Source organism: Melanotaenia boesemani, chromosome 5 (genome assembly GCF_017639745.1).
Source record: "Melanotaenia boesemani isolate fMelBoe1 chromosome 5, fMelBoe1.pri, whole genome shotgun sequence".
In the NCBI taxonomy this organism is placed as follows: domain Eukaryota; kingdom Metazoa; phylum Chordata; class Actinopteri; order Atheriniformes; family Melanotaeniidae; genus Melanotaenia; species Melanotaenia boesemani.
In genome coordinates this window covers 33,665,954-33,682,411 of record NC_055686.1, presented here as the reverse complement: position 1 = coordinate 33,682,411, position 16,458 = coordinate 33,665,954, and the positions used below count along the sequence as shown (strand labels likewise).

At 40.6% G+C, this 16,458-nt stretch overlaps 1 protein-coding gene across 6 annotated transcripts in view; it reads right to left on the bottom strand.

Annotated features, from left to right (window-relative positions):
* Positions 1-847: 847 nt before the first annotated feature.
* Positions 848-16,458, bottom strand: part of nrxn2b (neurexin 2b) — an 815,055-nt gene continuing 799,444 nt past the window's right edge. For 5 of the 6 annotated variants that reach the window (XM_041985417.1, XM_041985421.1, XM_041985420.1 and 2 more), the window contains 2 exons: positions 14,714-14,792; positions 848-4,037 (listed from right to left, as the gene is read on the bottom strand). In XM_041985417.1, coding sequence (XP_041841351.1) covers positions 3,133-4,037; positions 14,714-14,792 — 984 coding nt within the window. In that variant the 3' untranslated portion in view covers positions 848-3,132. The remainder of the gene's footprint in view (positions 4,038-14,713; positions 14,793-16,458) is intronic. The other variant, XM_041985422.1, reaches the window with a different exon arrangement.

The following is a 16,458-nucleotide window of genomic DNA, read 5'->3' as shown; positions in this document are numbered from 1 at the left end:
TTCATTGTCAGGACCTTTGGTTCATTGGTCATAACTAAAGGAATGATGGATGGTTGCTAACGACAGGCAAATTGTTAATGAAAAAACCTGGAACAGATGTACATTTTTCAACATGCCAATGACTTTTAACCTACAGTTAAAGCAAATGTCAAGTGGTTTCATTAAATAATTTTAATGTCTTCGGATGATTTAGCTAAAGTTTGGACCTAAATTTGAAATGTATGGTATAATTTACACACCAGCAGATCCCATGCAGCTTAAAGGAGCAAGAGAAGTTCCGTCTTGAAGAATGGGCTGAAATCCCAGTGGCATAGGAGCGAAACCTGTAGAGATTTGAAGCTGTAAGGTAATGGATTTAGGGGTGTGAATACTTACGTAAGCTCACATTTTCATTATTTTTGCTGAGATCTGGTGCTGTGAACAACATACGACATCATTAACATCATATTCAATTCAGTAACCCCTTATGCCTCATGGATGGAAGCGTATTCATCCCATTAGACAGCTCTCCCACAGGATTGAACTTTTTCTTCAAAGGATAAAGTTTGTCCCTCAGAAAAAATGATTTTTCCCTCTAAAGGGACAACTGGGTTCAAGCCCTTCCAGGAGCTTCCTGAGTCGCTCATTGTGGAGGTCAAGTTTGGCTTGAGGCTAAGAATTTTCTGTGAATGTATTTTAGCATCTTTCAGTGTATTAAAATGGGTTTTCTGTGAGTAGAGGCACAACCAGTTGGTTGTCATGTTGGGAAATAGAGCATTGAGATGAGATCAGTGCAGGTAATTGTGTTGAAATCTTCTTCGTGATTAGAAGTCAAGGAGATGATAAACACACCACGAGACTCAGGGAGTAAGAAGTATATAACCAAGTGTATTCCCTCTGTTAATGTACACATATTTAGTCATCTCACTGGAACACTTTACAATAACATTTAGAAAGAACAGGAAGATACTGGGAGGAGTATGCTTGGAATGGAGAAAGAGGAAAACCAGACAAACATGGCAGGAGAGTAAATCGATGGAGTCCCTGTTATGAAACAGCTGCCATCGTGTCTCTCACCGTTACAGGCAGTAATAGATATAAAACAAATAAAATCGGGAGGATTGACAGCACTTGCTTTCTCCACAGGATATGGAACATACAATCTGTCATACGAGGAATAGATGCAGGATGGAAAAAATACAAAAAAATGAGGATTTAGGATGACAGACGGACAATGAAATAAAATAACTTTTCTCCTCTGGAAAAGGAGGATGTGTTGTTTTTATGTTTGGAACCCAAATCATATTTGCTCAATTACCAAAAAGAAAATACATAGAAATTTCAGTTTCCCAGAATCATTGTAATTATTTTTTCTCCAACAGGAATGATAAAAGGGAAAAGACATTTCTTTAGTAATGGGATGAGAGTCAAATATTTAGACATTTCACAAACTTTTTCAGGAATTTTCTTTTCATGGTTCTGTTTTCTTTTTTTTCTTTTTTTAATAGAGTTGAGAAAATTGGAATACTAGAGTTCAGTTGTACATCTTCCAGTTCACCTTTTTCGCTTGTGTGCTTTCCCACAAAGTTCGCTTTGCTGATTGGCTGCCATCAGTCCAGTCAGGCAAGAGAAGGGAGGGGGGCAAAGACACAGTCGCTGTTTCAGCTGCAAGATATATCGCTCTCCACAGTGGAACTCCAGCAAGAATTAATCCAGAATTACCCTAAAATGTCTCATTTCTTCAGAGAATATAATAAAAAATAAGAAAAAAAAAAAAGAAAAAGAAAAAGGAAAGCAAGATGTCTGAGTCTTGCAGTCGGGCTTTTCGGCAGCCACACTGTTCATGAGGAGGGTGAGGGTCTGAAGAATCGGGGACCGGGCGGTGAAACTGTTCCGACTTCAAAAATCCTAAAGTCTATCTTCGCTGTGCACCGTCAGCAAATTCATTTCTAGACTCGCTCATAATTCAGGTCCATAGGTTTCTGCAACGTCTATACATATATTTATAATTATATAGAACAGAGTTCATCTGGTTTGCTGGAGTTTTTTCTGTTTTTCGGTGATTAGTAAGGACGTGACAGTCTCTCTGCTGGCCCACCTGGTGGGAGGGCGGGGGAGGAGGGGGCACCTCGGCACCCCAGAAACACATGATCGGAAACACACATCAGCTGGAACAAAGGACGACCAAAGGGTTTTTTTTGGCCTCAACAAGTTTTTGGCGGCTAAACGTACAAGTTAGCATCTGTTAGGGTGGAGCGGTGGTATCTCACATAGTTGCTACGTTTAACGTCGTTATGATCATCAATTTTCATATTTTTTTTATAATTTTTTTTTCTTTTTTTAAACTCCACAGAAAGGAAAAACTGTTATGTTATCTCTTTTTCATTAATGAATACTACATGCTTGAAACACGGCAGAGTTTACGTTGCATTGGTTGCTGGGCATCGTAGAGAAGGAGAGAAACAGAGAGCTGTAGCGAATGAGAGGAAGAGACAGAGAGATCTGAGCGGAGGCAAGAAATCAGAGGTGTTTGATTAAACACAGTGTTTTTATAAATTGTATATATATCTATATATATATATAGATATATATATAGTAATGCTAAATAGCTAATTTGTGCTTAGTTAGATAAAGATTTTTGCCGACGCTTTCTAAAGTGGTAGTATTCAGCACAGGCTTGCCTGAGATTAAAGCATAGGATGAATACTGTTTGAGATCCTCTCCTAAACTACTCATGATATTAAAAACCCATGAAATGCTAACCCTTGAATCACTGTCCTAACAGCATTTGCTACATTGTTGTTGGCACAGTAAGTGTTATGATCTAAGTTGCTGTAGCCTTTCCTTAAATCTTTCCTGGGTTAACATTGATTCTAATTTAGTAAAACCAATTAATATAATACACGAATGTACAAACAGAACCATGTTTCCGCAATGTCTGTTTGTTTTACTGCCTCCTTCTGATAAGACTACAGATAGTAAGACATGCCAATACTGAGTTTTGAAAGAATTAGCCACTATGTTGTTATCTGCTCTCAATTTTTTGCCTCCAGTCCCTCCTTCTCTCACTCTCTTGCTCTCGTCTCTTTCCTTTTCTAAGTGCATCTGCTGTCGGTCTCTGTGTGTGACGGGGGCAGCAGCGGCGGCGCTGCCTCAGACGTAGTACTCCTTATCTTTGTTCTTCTTGTTCTTGGTGACTGTCTTAGCAGTGCTGGGTTGTTTTTCTTTCACCAGAGCACCGTTGCTCTGCGTGGCTGAGTTGCTGATGTAGTTCCGACTCTGGTCCACCTGATAGGAGCCCTCGTCACGGTTGCGATACTTGTACATGGCGTACAGCAGGATGAGGATGCAGAGGGCGGCGGCCGCCACGATGCCCACCACCATTCCTGTGGTGCTGCTGGACTGCTGGACCTCTACAGCGCCTGGGAGTCCTCTCTCTGGAGATGTTGGGTCTGGAGTGGGAACATGGGGAAAATTTGGGGGGTAGGTTATTCCTGGGATTTTACGGTGGCCGGGATCTGCCGAGGGGTGGGCCGGCGGCAGCAAAACCTGGTCCCGGTTGTCCATTTTTCCGGCGGGGATGTTGTTGCTGCTACTACTGCTACTACTACTGCCGCTGCCGCCAGATGCTTTGATGCGGGGGGTGAGCTGGTCGGGGTTGGCAGTCGGGGTAGAGGACATAGGGGGGCGGTGTGAAATGGGGTAGCGGGAGAAATGGCGGTCTCTGGGGTTCTGGACAGCGCCCTCAACTGCCGGGGGAGGAGGCAAGACAGTCCTGTCAGTAACCAGGGGGGAGTTTTTGTAATAGTCCTCGTCATCCGTCTCAGTCATCTCCCCTGAGCCGTAAGCTGACACCTCAATGGTCTCCTCGCAGTCCTCTTGGTCCAAGGGGCATGGGGGGCGGCCGTTGGGCATTGGGAGGGACTCTTTGGTGGTTTCAAGCAGGGTGAGGAAAGGGCGGTAGGTGGTGGGGGGCGGGGGGATTACTGGGTATCGGGTGGCAATGGATGGGGGCTCTAGGGAATCCACTGTTATTATGGGCAACACTAATTCACCTCCTAGGACAAGAAAGAGACAATGAAGGAAATAAGTGTTAGAGACCATCTGAGAGTGAGAGAGAGACAACCTCTAGCTCAACAAAAGATCATTTCAAATGAATACAGCAACACCAGTATTAGAACAGCACTACAGCTTAACATGAGGTTAGTTATATGTTTAGTCTGTTTTATCTAAAAACTTCATGTGTACTAAATCTGAACTGCAATATATATTTACAAGATGTAAGAAAATACTTTATCCTGCACTTGACTGCTCTGACCTCAAGTCCCTATGCTGCACAGATGTACATTTTCTATTACTAACACAGTAAAAAGTAAGACTACAAAATGAGACTGAACAATTAACATCTATTGTACTACAAAATGCTATTCTTCAACTGCTAACTTAACAGTCCTACCTACGCTAGCGCTCAGATGTTTCTGCTGTGAGTGGTTAAATAAGGTAGCAAACCACGAGGTTCAGGTCACTTACATCAACAAATTGGCCGCATGATTTTTGCATGAAAAAAAAAATTACAAAAAGAAAGCTGTGTAAGATTGTTCTCGAATAGTGATAAACAACCACCCCCCCCAACCCATTATTTACCTCCTCTCCTTATATCTTTCTTGGGGGAAAATAAGTTATGATTAAAAAAATATATATTGATAAATTATTCAATGCCCTCCCACTCTTCCTCTTTTCAAAATTTTCTTCTTTTTTTTTGTTTTATGAAGAATTGGTTCAATCTAATTGTTTGTGTAATAATTTCTGTGGCTCATTTTAAAATTAGGAGCGGCTAAAGCAACTTGATGCCCCTAATTTTTATTTTTAACTCTCAGTACAGTACTCTAAGAGCGCATTCACACTGGTGCTGTTTGGTTCCCTTTAATCGAACCCTGGTCCACTTCCATGAATAGTACTGTTCGTTTGGAGTAGTGTGAAAGTGCATTCTCACTCTGGTTTGGACCAAAGAAATGAACTCTGGTCCACTTGAAAATTAGATCGGAGTGTATCAAGCTCCACCCTTTAGGGTCAGATTGGTAAGACGGTGATGCCAGCGGAAGAATCTCAAAACAACTAGGATGACTAGGATCAAATATTCTGGGACCCTTTCGAGTTTTTGCCTGTAGAAACAAAAAAAGGTATTAAACTATACAGTCCCATGTTAGACCCCTTGGTGGAAATTGGGCTCAAGTGAACCCTGGAGCGCTTCGCTTACAATGTGAAAGCAAACGGACCATCCATAAGCTACGTTTCCATTACAGTTTTTCGCTAAATAAGTTATTCTTCTAAAATTTTGACAAAGTACAATTGCACATTTTTTTTTTTTTTTTTTTTGCAGGTGTTTCCATACAATAGTGTTTAGAGTGTTAGCCGTTATTCTCGTAAAAATTTTTTCCACGGGACTCTGCTTTGAGAAAGATGGAGATTTCTAATTCTTTGTAAAACTCTGCATTTCGCTGTTGTTTGCTATCAAGGATTGCATTCATTTTTTTTCTTTAATTATTTGTAAAAAAAAGATTTTCATCATCTCCTACCACGCTACCTTTACTTGAACTGGTCACATGACCTTCTACGTCATGTCCGGGGACATGTACACTACCGTTCAAAAGTTTGGGGTCACTTTGCCATGGGATTCAACAGGGAAGTGACCCCAAACTTTTGAATTGTAGTGTAAATGCAAAAAAAGTGTGTCCATTACACTTTTGTGATATACTTCTATACAGACATGTCTAAAAAGGATAAAAAAACAACAACAAAAAAAAAATACAACGCCCTATGAGAACGTAAAAACTTTTTTCTTTTTTTTTAATTAAGGTGTTTCCCAGTTTTTTATTGTGATATTTAGGTTATGCACAATTCTTGGGTAATGGAAATGCAGCTTTAAACTGCATTGTCGAGCAGCATGCTGGATATCTTGCTGCTTTTCCTGCTGCTCATACTGGACAGCTTCTAGTGAAAACCATTATTGGGTTTAAACACAAAAACAGGAACAGAATCCCCAAGACCACATAAATTTATTGTCGCTCCACTGTTTACTTGTGGTAAATGAGACATTTTTTGTCCTGGCCAATGGATGAGCCAGATTTCTTTCTTCCTTTTTCTTGGTCAGCGGTCGTTTGGGGGAATATCGCCATTAGAGAGAAGTTGTTGTAACTGCATAGTGTTTCAGGTTGTTTTGTCTGCTCCATTAAATCGAAGTGTGAAAGCAAAGCAAACCAAACACAGGTGCGAAATTTTTCGGAATTTCCCTCCCCATCGAACCCGGGACTATCTTGGTGTGAATGCGCCCTGAGAGACATGCTGCTTGTTTTCCACATGTTTCCTTCATCCTACTTCCTTCCAAAATCACCATAGAGAAACATGGGGCAGTGACGTTTCTCTCAAACAGCCACCAACAGTTAGAAAATTGCCTAAATGAGCCAAAGATAATCTGAACTGACTTAAATATCCTTTGAAAATCCCAATGAAAGATTTCTGGGTGTAAAATGAAAAGGAAAAAAGCTGCAAACACTCAGGAGACATCCTTGTATAACAGACTGAAATGTTACACATATCAGAGGGGGAGTATACAGAAAGAGTAAAAGGCAGAAAATCAGTGCATGTCTCCCAAGTTTTCTGGTCAGTTAGGCAAATACGTCAGGGTCACAGTCAACCACACAGTTGGAAAAACATGGCAGAGTGGATTAGGTTATTGCACATCTTTAGGAGAGAAAAAAGGGAAGGTAACAGCAGAACATGACCAAAGAAATTCCAACATCAACAGCATAAAATCATGACTCTGGCTCTTTGTTTGATTGATGAGGTAAATCAGAGAGACTCGGTTGCAGCAGGGGTTGGATCAGGCAGTTCAAGGATGATAGGAGAAGTATGCAAGGCAAGTTCTGGGATTGTAAAAATTCCTCTATGGCCTCAGTTCAGCACTTTCCCCACCCCCCAAATCCCATGTCAAGTCATACGAGCACACATTTTTGACCCAAATAATGGCAAAGGCTGGGGATGCATTCGAGTTAACCAGGTTACTAGAACATTTCAGGTTAATAAACTTACAAAGAGATACAGAGAGAGAGAGAGAGAAAGAGAGAGAGAAAGAAAGAAAGAAAGAAAGAAAGCTGTAGAAAGAAAAAAAAATTATTGTTCTATAACCCTTTTTATTTCTCTAGCATTTCTGGAAAGGCTCGTTTCCATGGCAATGCTCAGGTTATGTCTGTCTGCTCGCTCTCTGTGTTTGAGGGGTGTTTTTCACCTTGACGACTGGAGGACAGCAGAGCGCAGTGGTGCATTTCAGGAACAGAGAAGTAGCCACACAGAGCCGGACTTTCCAAGTGCTTCTGAGAGCAAACAATTACTTTTTTCCCTCCTAAACTCAAAGCAGGAAAATAGAAAGATTTGAGGATCTCAGCGATACAGGACACATGTGAGATGAGATACTAGTTCAGCTTTCTTTGCTTCGCCATCTGTGGCAGATATGCTGCAAGTGCACTTTCAAGCTTTACACTGCTGCTTGCAGCCCACCCATTACTGTGGAGCTACTTCCACTTATTGTGTGCTCTACTTACAGTGTGTGTGGCTGACATTACAAACAATGTCCTTGTGAGGAAACATGCTATGCAATCCTCTCTGAATCAGAAACACTGTTTCTCTGCTTAAAGTCCAGCACAGAACTACACAGAAAAGGATTTTTTTTTTATATTTAAAAGGCAAATGTTGTTAAAAGTAAAGGAGTGTTGCCCCCACACCGCTCTGCTGCACTCTTCAGCCAAAGCCTGAGGGCCTTATGGCATCATCCCAAATGACTGGCAGGCAGTGGCAACTAAAACAATCATGAATCTCATACACAGAGTGAGCCACACCACTGTACTCTGGGCAGTCTTTTAATTTCCTGTTGTGTGATTCAAGCCTGTTGTACCAGTATTTGTAATCTCATCAACAACTTCTATTGGTTGTCTCCTTTCCAAAAACTGCATCTTATTGTTCATGTATGCAGCTCTGATTCTCCAGGCAGGCTAAGAAAGTTGCGTGTTCTACTACTGAAAGTTGCCAAGAACCACAGACTTATGTAAGCAAACGTAAATATTTTGGTTTTATAGAAATGAAAGTAAGCACAACATATTTAGGTAACTTTAATCTGAAGCAGGCTTTAGAGTCAAGACTCAAGATCTTTACTGTCATTATGCAAGTGTAATGAAATTTTGAATTTTACTCCTTTACTGAGATTAGTGATGATGCAAAATGTTGCTGAAATTATTTATAGCATATTTCTAGTGTATGGTTGTCTATCACTTAAGTATCAAAATAAAAGAAAGTCAGACATATCGGGTCTGACTGATGGAGTTTGAGTCCACTATTTCACATGATGAAATTTCTTTACTTTTAACCAAATGTCACTTCACTACACAGCCCGGTATGACTCCCTCCCCCCCTTCTGTATTCACTCAAAAATGAGAACAGGGCATTTGGATACTGATGCATCAAAGTCGATCTTCTGACATAGTTGTTCTGCCGATCACGTCTCCCCGCTCACATCCATTTGAAATATTTAGAGCATAAAGGTTGTTCAGAGTTTGCACATTCTGTAATTCAGCTTTGATTAGGCTTCAGATGGAAAATGCAGCAGCGTGTCCGAGCATAATGTTTTTTTTCCTTTGCTTGCTTTTTGAATCACACCACAATAGGTGCAATTATCGTCATATTATCTGTGCATCAGGGAACAAACCTGCTTCTTCATACACGAGGCTCCATAAACTGTTTTCAAATGCTGTATTTGTTGCTGTCGCTCTCAGGCAAAGGGATTTATTTTGACAAAGGGAGATGATGCTCTGCTATAGCATCTCAACGGGGGTTACATATTTGCTGCAGTTACAGTCACCTCCCCGCAGTGCTTTAGCACCTGGATTGTCTCCATAAACCTGGCTGGATTTGTTTTTCTAGCCAGCTCAGTGCTTCAGCCTGGCTAAGGTATTAATGTGGGACAGCCACAGAGCATCTCCATGGTCTCTATCGTATCTTGTTTTATTTATTTTTTCCTCTTCACTATCTCCCTTCACTAATTTTTGTTTTCTTTTCAATGCATTTCTTAAATGGTGTTGTACGGGGTTTGGACAGCCTGAGTCACTGTTTTGTTCGCTTTCTACCATATTTCTTCAGTGTGACTGGAAAAAAGCTGCTGAGAAAGCACAACACAGAACCAGCTGCATTCTGCATTCACTGTTGTTCATCAATATTGGATTTTAAGTTATATTTTAATGGTATTTTGGATAATTTACTGCAGAATCTTTCTTTTGCAGTAGTGGAGTGCAAAGAAAATATTTGCAAGGCAGAGTGATGCACTATTTTGCATATAAGCGTTCAACAGATGCATAAGCACCTCTGCAACAACTACGTCCCCTGAACATCATCTCCAAGAAAATTATAATCCCAATGATGTCTTTCACAAGTGTATCCCCAAGGCCAGAATAAAAACAATCCAATTATAGTGGGTATTTAACTGATGGTGCAACATTCACAATATCAGTTATCAGAGAGAAAAAAAAATTCTATTGTTTTTATAACTTTAAAGAGGTTTGCATTTAATTTACGTCCACCCATTACTGTTACGAAAAAGACCTTTTGCACCTATAGTTGGTGCTTAAAGAAAGAAAAATCATAATTCACTTGTAATCATTCCATTTTTATTTTTCCAATTTGATACTTCAGAATTGAGGGTGATTATATTTATTTGAACCACCTGTAGCCTTTATCACAGCAGCATTTTCTTGTAATTGTTTCAATAAGCTTCTGCAATCGTCACAAGATTTATTTCCTGGAACAGAGTAAATCTGGAATCATCAGACCACATGACCTTCTTTCATTGCCCCAGAGTCCAATCCTAGCGAGCTGAAGCTTTACATCTGTGGGAGGCTCTTATCTATTGACTTAGGTGGTGGACAAGCAGTTTATAATTGCAGAAGTAATAATGTGAGAGCTCAACAAAAATCTCTCTCAAGCTGTTGGATAGACTATTATTAGGAGACCTGTTGTTATTAAGCAGAATTAGTGATTTACTGTGACAATTTAAAGCCACCATCATTTTGAAATTTAGGGATTTTGGAGGCACCAACAGACCTAATGAATGAGTGTTCAGACAGGTTACCAAAATGCCAGTGGTCACCATGGATGAGATCCAGAATTCATTTAACAAAGGGATTAATACTAATAAAAAAATAGTATTTTAGTCTGTTTTTAATGTTTTCCTTATTTTATTTTTTTATACACATTCTTTTCTTTTCCTTTACACTTCATCTTTCATTTTTTTCCTCACTGATAGCACTTCCTATTTGTGTGTGCATGTGTGAAAAGGAGAGAGACAGACACAAAGAAACCTCGTGGCCTTTTCCTTTTTCTGTTGTTATTTCTGTAAAGCACTTTGAGTTACATAATTGTATGAAAAGTGCTATATAAATAAAGCTTGACTGATTGGCTAATCAGGGACGTCAGGGACTGAGATTCCAGCTCTGTCTAAGGTGCACCTGTCTGGTCTTTGCCTTTTAAAGATTATCCAGAGATGCTGTTTGAGCTTGTAGACCGTGAAACGTGCACAAAGCTGTGCAGCACATGTGATAAACCCAGGGCTGTTTACTTGTTAAGGGAGATCAATGAAGTATCTCACTCACAAATACCCAAACACCCAAACTCATTGACCTGGCTCACGGCAGGCTCATCGTTCCAGGTCATCCCTCATCTATCACCCTATCTCTGACTTTCACTCCACCTAAAAAAGAACATTTGCTGCTTGTGTCTATAGCATCTGGTCTGATGAATTATTGAGGCGCTCTTCAAAGCTCTGATCTTGTCAGAGTAAAACTGATGTAGCGCCTACAACATCCGAGGACTGATAAGTAGCTGGGAGGTAAGTGATAGAGAAAAGAAGAGTGAGGTCATGCCGAGGTAGAAAAGAGGGAGAAAGGTAAATATGTAAATAACATGAGATCAAATGAGCCAATCCTGATGTGGAAGGGAACATTGTCCCCCTAATTGTGTGAGGGTCTACAGATGACTTTTCATGTATATATTAAATGAGAATATATCTTTAAGTGTCATTCCTCTGAGCTTATCGTCACATCGTAACACTCTCCGTAGTGTGTTTAGCTTCTTAATAGGGGTCCTTCCAGGTACCTGGGTCTTTTCACCCCTCTGACTGAAGCTCATTACCAACACCGGAGGAGCCTAAGCAAAGATCTAATTGGGTGATGTAATTAAGGCTTCATAAGAGTCAAAGTTTAATTGGCCTTGTGGGAAAGGCAGGATTTGTTCATGGGAATATCACCCCCACTCACTCTCCTAATTTTGCATCCTCTCCCTTTTCTCTCTTGCAAGCTCCCAGTGTATCTCTATCCAGCTTTGAGTGCAAAGGAACGTGAGTCACATCTCAATGAGGGTCACCCCCCCCCCCCACTCGTCTCCTATTGGGATCTTTCTCTTGGCACCCTGGACTTTTACCGATCCATTCTGGGTATGTCAGCATGTGTGTGATGGTCTGCTCATTCCACATCAAGGGTCATCATCTGCATATGACAACTGCAGGTAAACACATCTGGAAGCAGATGGAGCTTCACCGGCAGCATACAGGATGGGCTTGTATTGATCCCCATGAATTCACAGCAGTCATATCTGACACAGCTTAATAGAAAATCCACAGCTGTGCTTAACATTTTTTTTGTCCTTCCTGAAGGCAGTTCAATAACACCAGGCTCTTTTTCTGATGTATAATTGAAAACACTGGGAATTGGTCCTATCACACATTGACTGCAGGCCTGTGTTTGCGGAGTGATGATGGAAAGCAGGGGCGGGGGGGCATGTGTAGCAGACAATGTTGTTTTTTCTTTCCTTGTCCACAGCTTATACTGACGCTTATCCGACCTCACTGGCTTGCCTGGTTGGAGCCATTGCTGCATCTGGAAGGTGTGATATGGAGCATGTGCATGTGCGCAAGCGTGTTTTGTTGTTTCTCAGGAGAGTCGGCTGCAGAGAGAAAACTTTACACCTAGCGAGTGAGAGAGGCAAGTGTCTGTCTGGAGAGGTGAACATGTCTGCCACTCTATGTGTGTGTTTGTGTGGGCATAGGAGCGAGTTGCATTTCCCCCCACAGGAGATTAAGTTGGGCATAGCATCCACTGAAATGCTCCCATTTCTCCTTTCGATAAGAGGGGAACTGAGGCTCTATTTCGGTCCGAGCCACCTACAGAGAAAACCGCAGGAGAATGCTGCTCTCTAGTTTCTGAACACAGTTTCAGATCAGTTTCTGCACACACAAACAGTGATATGTCCTCTAATCTCCTGCTATTTACAGTCCAACATGGCCCTAATCCCTGGTCCCTGCTTATATTAGGAAAGTGCGGTTCAGAAACAGACTTTATTCAGTTCACTGCTACTCCTTTTTTAACATTTGTTCTGCCACCGTTTTAGCTTTTTATTCTAGTTTTTTTAAATCACATTTCTAGCTATTAAGGTATCTTTTAACAGCCAGAATGCTGAGTATGTCACAGTTTTTTTTTAGTGTTTAATGAGTCATTCTGAACATTGGAGGCAAATATGAATGTAGTAGAATTTAATGTAAAAAAAAAGTCTAATTGAAAAGCTCAGCTTTTTTACTGCATTTATGTTATTTTAGCAACCCAATTCCAAGGAGTTGGAACTGTGTGTAAAGTCTACATAAAAACAGAATGCAATGATTTACACATCTCATAAACCCATATTTTATTTCCAAATGACCATAAAGAACATATCAGATGTTAAAACTGAGACATTTAATCATTTCATGGAAAATCTTAGTTCAGTGTGAATCTGATGGCAGCATCACATCTGTAAAAAGCTGGAAAAGTAACTGGTACAAACTTAAAACAGCTGGCGGAACATTTGATAACTAATTAGGTTAACTGGTGACAGGTCAGTAACATGACTATCTATCTATGCTTTAGAATAAAATATGATTGCTTTTGAATATGATACAAATAAAATATGTTTGCAAATGATTGCATTCTGTTATTTACTTTTTACACAGTTACCTTTAGGAACTGGGGTTGTATGTGTGGATGCCAAGTCTATGGAATCAAATTTACAAAGGGGGAAATATATATATATATATATAATTTAATTAATTAGAGGCTTTGTGATGAATTAATTTCAATTAATCAAATGTATGAGGCCTACTATGATGCTGACTTTGCCAGTAGACTGAAGCAAAAAGTCAGGAAGTGCGAGTGAAAGCATTTCAGATGTCTGTGTTGTGTCAGCATTGGGAATATTAACACATTTCCCACTAGTAGTAAATTTTCTTGCAACGCACCGTTAGTCCCGTCAGTGTAAACTGGAAATGGAATCTTTTGGTGATGATGACGTATTTCATGTCATCTTGCACACTCAGACCCCCTTAACACGTAAAAAGCACAACAGACCTCCGCGTCATATTTGCGATGCTGCATCTTTTAAATTTATTTGGACTGCTGAAGCAAAATTTGTTTCAGGTAGAGGTTACAGGCACCAGATAACTGCAGGTTGGCAACGCTTTTGTTGTTGTGTTGTGTTTTTCGGCCTTATGAGGATGTGGCGCGTACCTGGTGTGTCGTTGCAATGATTCATTGCCCACTAGAGGCCTGGCATGTGCACTGCATCGTTTCTGGTCCTTTTTATGTTTACCCCCATACGGAGGAAGTTTTCATTTTTCCTGTTGTGTAAATGCATTTTTTTCAAACTTGCAAAAGTTTTACGCTTTGCGTGGAAACTTTGTTGTGTAAACAGGGTCTAAGTGAGACCTGGTGCAACCTCATCCACTCCCCCCCAATCCCACTTCGGAGTCTGGTTCTGCTGGGGGAAAGCGGAGGTTTTCCTCTCAAATGTCATCCAGTGGAGCTCAGGATGGAGGATTAAATTAAAGAAAAGATTTAGTGCAATCCACTGGTTTCTGTAGCTATGGAATCATTTTAATGAATGGCCTAAATATGAACAAAGTTATTATAAATAAGATATTTTGTTGGATACTGAAGTTTATTTGATTTCATTGGCATATGATACCATATAATCCCACCCACACAAGTTAAATCTGCTAACCCATTTACCAAAAACAAGCTTTTGAACCAGGATCTTTGCGGATAATATTTGCATGTTCAGATCGTCTTGCTCCCAGATATTTCAGAGCCCCTACTGTGGCAGTAGGAGTAATTAAAGTCACAGTACGAACATGGTTCTTGGCAGATTTCAGGTTCTTGGTCAACTTAATAGAGCTAGAAACCACGGCGGGCAAGAGGTAAAACACATGGCCTTTAACTGGCCCCTCTTGTCATGGTGTCAGTGAAAAACAGTTTAAGAAATACTCTAACAGTGGCACAGCCACCCGGCCTGCCAGGCTGCAGCTGTGAACAAGCTGCGTTTGCACATTGAAGCTGTCCTGCCTTGTTAAAGTCAAGGCAGGAGACTGGTGCAACAGCTGGGTAAATACCAGTTATTACCACTTGGCTGAGCAATTGAAGAACTACTGTGCAGCTGTCTGCCCGCTGCTATATGAAAACCAATTAAAAAAGAACTTAGAGGGTACACATCTGGCCAATCAGAGCTGCATACAGGGGGGTCTGAACATCGTTTAGAAGTGCAGAATTCAAGATGAATTAATTTCGTTTCTGGATAAAACACAATGAAAACAGAACTCCCTGAGTTGACTCACCATTTCCAGGCTCACACTCCTCCAAATCTTCATCATCACTAGGACATTCTGCTGAAGCTACCAAGAGGTCATCCGCATTCTGCAGGAACAGAGAGGAGATCTTGTCAGGACAGCTTCTACTGGTGCAGGGGATTAACACATCTAAGTGGATTAACAGACTATGAAATGTTTACATCTGCACCGACACAGACGTCAAGTAGAAACAAATGGCAGGAAGTCTGTGGCTGAAATTAAACTTAGTAACTGCCCAAGTCCGGTTCTCGAGATCTGCTATCCTGCTACCTTTAGGTGCAACCCTTCTGCAACACATCTGAATCCAAAGGCTGAATCCCCTCATGCACATGTTATTTATCTATGCAGAGGCCTGGTAACGAGACATTCATTGGATTCAGGTGTGTTAGAGAAAGGTTGCATCTAAAAGTTGCAGGATAGTAGATCTCGAGGACCGGACTTGGGCACGCCTGCTTTAACCTAAAGCTAAATGTTTTTTTTTTTAATGTAAAAATGTACGTAGAGCCTCAACTCTTTTGAGCACAGTCATCATACTAAAATGATATAAAATTAATGTATTAATAGATATAGCAGCATAAAGGCCAATTAAAACAACACAACAGAATCTATTACAGAACATTGTAAAAACAACATAGATCAACAGCTGCTATTTCCCTACTATCTTCACAAACCCAACTCAGCTCGTCAATTTAAGATGTCTAATGTTGGAATGTTTGACAGGAAATGGCTTCATCACAACTTCCTGGGTCTAAATAGAGGTCTGTCAACAACATAGTAGTGGTAGTGATCTATGTTATGATGCAAATGTGATAACAATGGTGTTATCATGAATCACTCATTGTGGATTTACCATTTTGTGGCTGGATTGTAAATCTCCTGGTCGGGAGGTAAATGCCTGATCGTTGATCACCTAAAGGGTAAGCTATCCATCACAATTTACCCCACAGAGTTACACACTACCGTTCCCGAGAAACTGTTGATAGTACAAGCGATAGCTCTTTTTCAGGGTTTAAACTAAAGGCATCAACTGCAATGTGTGGGCAGAGGAACAAGATATTTCATGATTGTTATTCATTTTGCATGCTTTTCTAGTCATATTCACTCATGTTTCTATATATTGGAGCACATTTATCTATTGTATACACACTTGGGCAGCTAAGAGTTGATGAGAGCTCAGTATCTCACCCGACCACACTTTGACATGTGAAATGGAGAATTGAAAAACTGACCTTCTGTTCGGTGGATATCTGTCTTTTTTTATTTTTTATTTCTAAGCTGTGTGATAAGCAGGGTAGTGGACATGAGGTGTGTAGTGTACAGGAGATACAGCAGCAGCAGCAGCAGGGTTCTCGAAGTGAAGACGGATTAAATTTGACAAGGTGGTTCCAATTTAGTGGTCAAGGTTTGTCCTCGCTGCTGCATGACTCACAGAGCTGCACGTCTAGACACCCAAACCTCCTCCCCTCCCTCTTCTCTGCCTCTGGCTGTTATTCAAGATGGGGTCATCCGATAGAAAATGGAGGGCTTTTATCAGCATAATTGATTTGAGCGCCACACTGTTTGGCAGAATTTTCTCTCTGTTATTAATCCACTGCATGGATGCTATCATTTATTAATCAGAAAGTGTCAGTTTGAGTGCATGTCCACATCACCTGACTCTGTCAAATGGGCCTAATGATGTTGCCTTGCTACCCTAGCTATATCTCTATCCAGCAGACATATGCATTTTTATT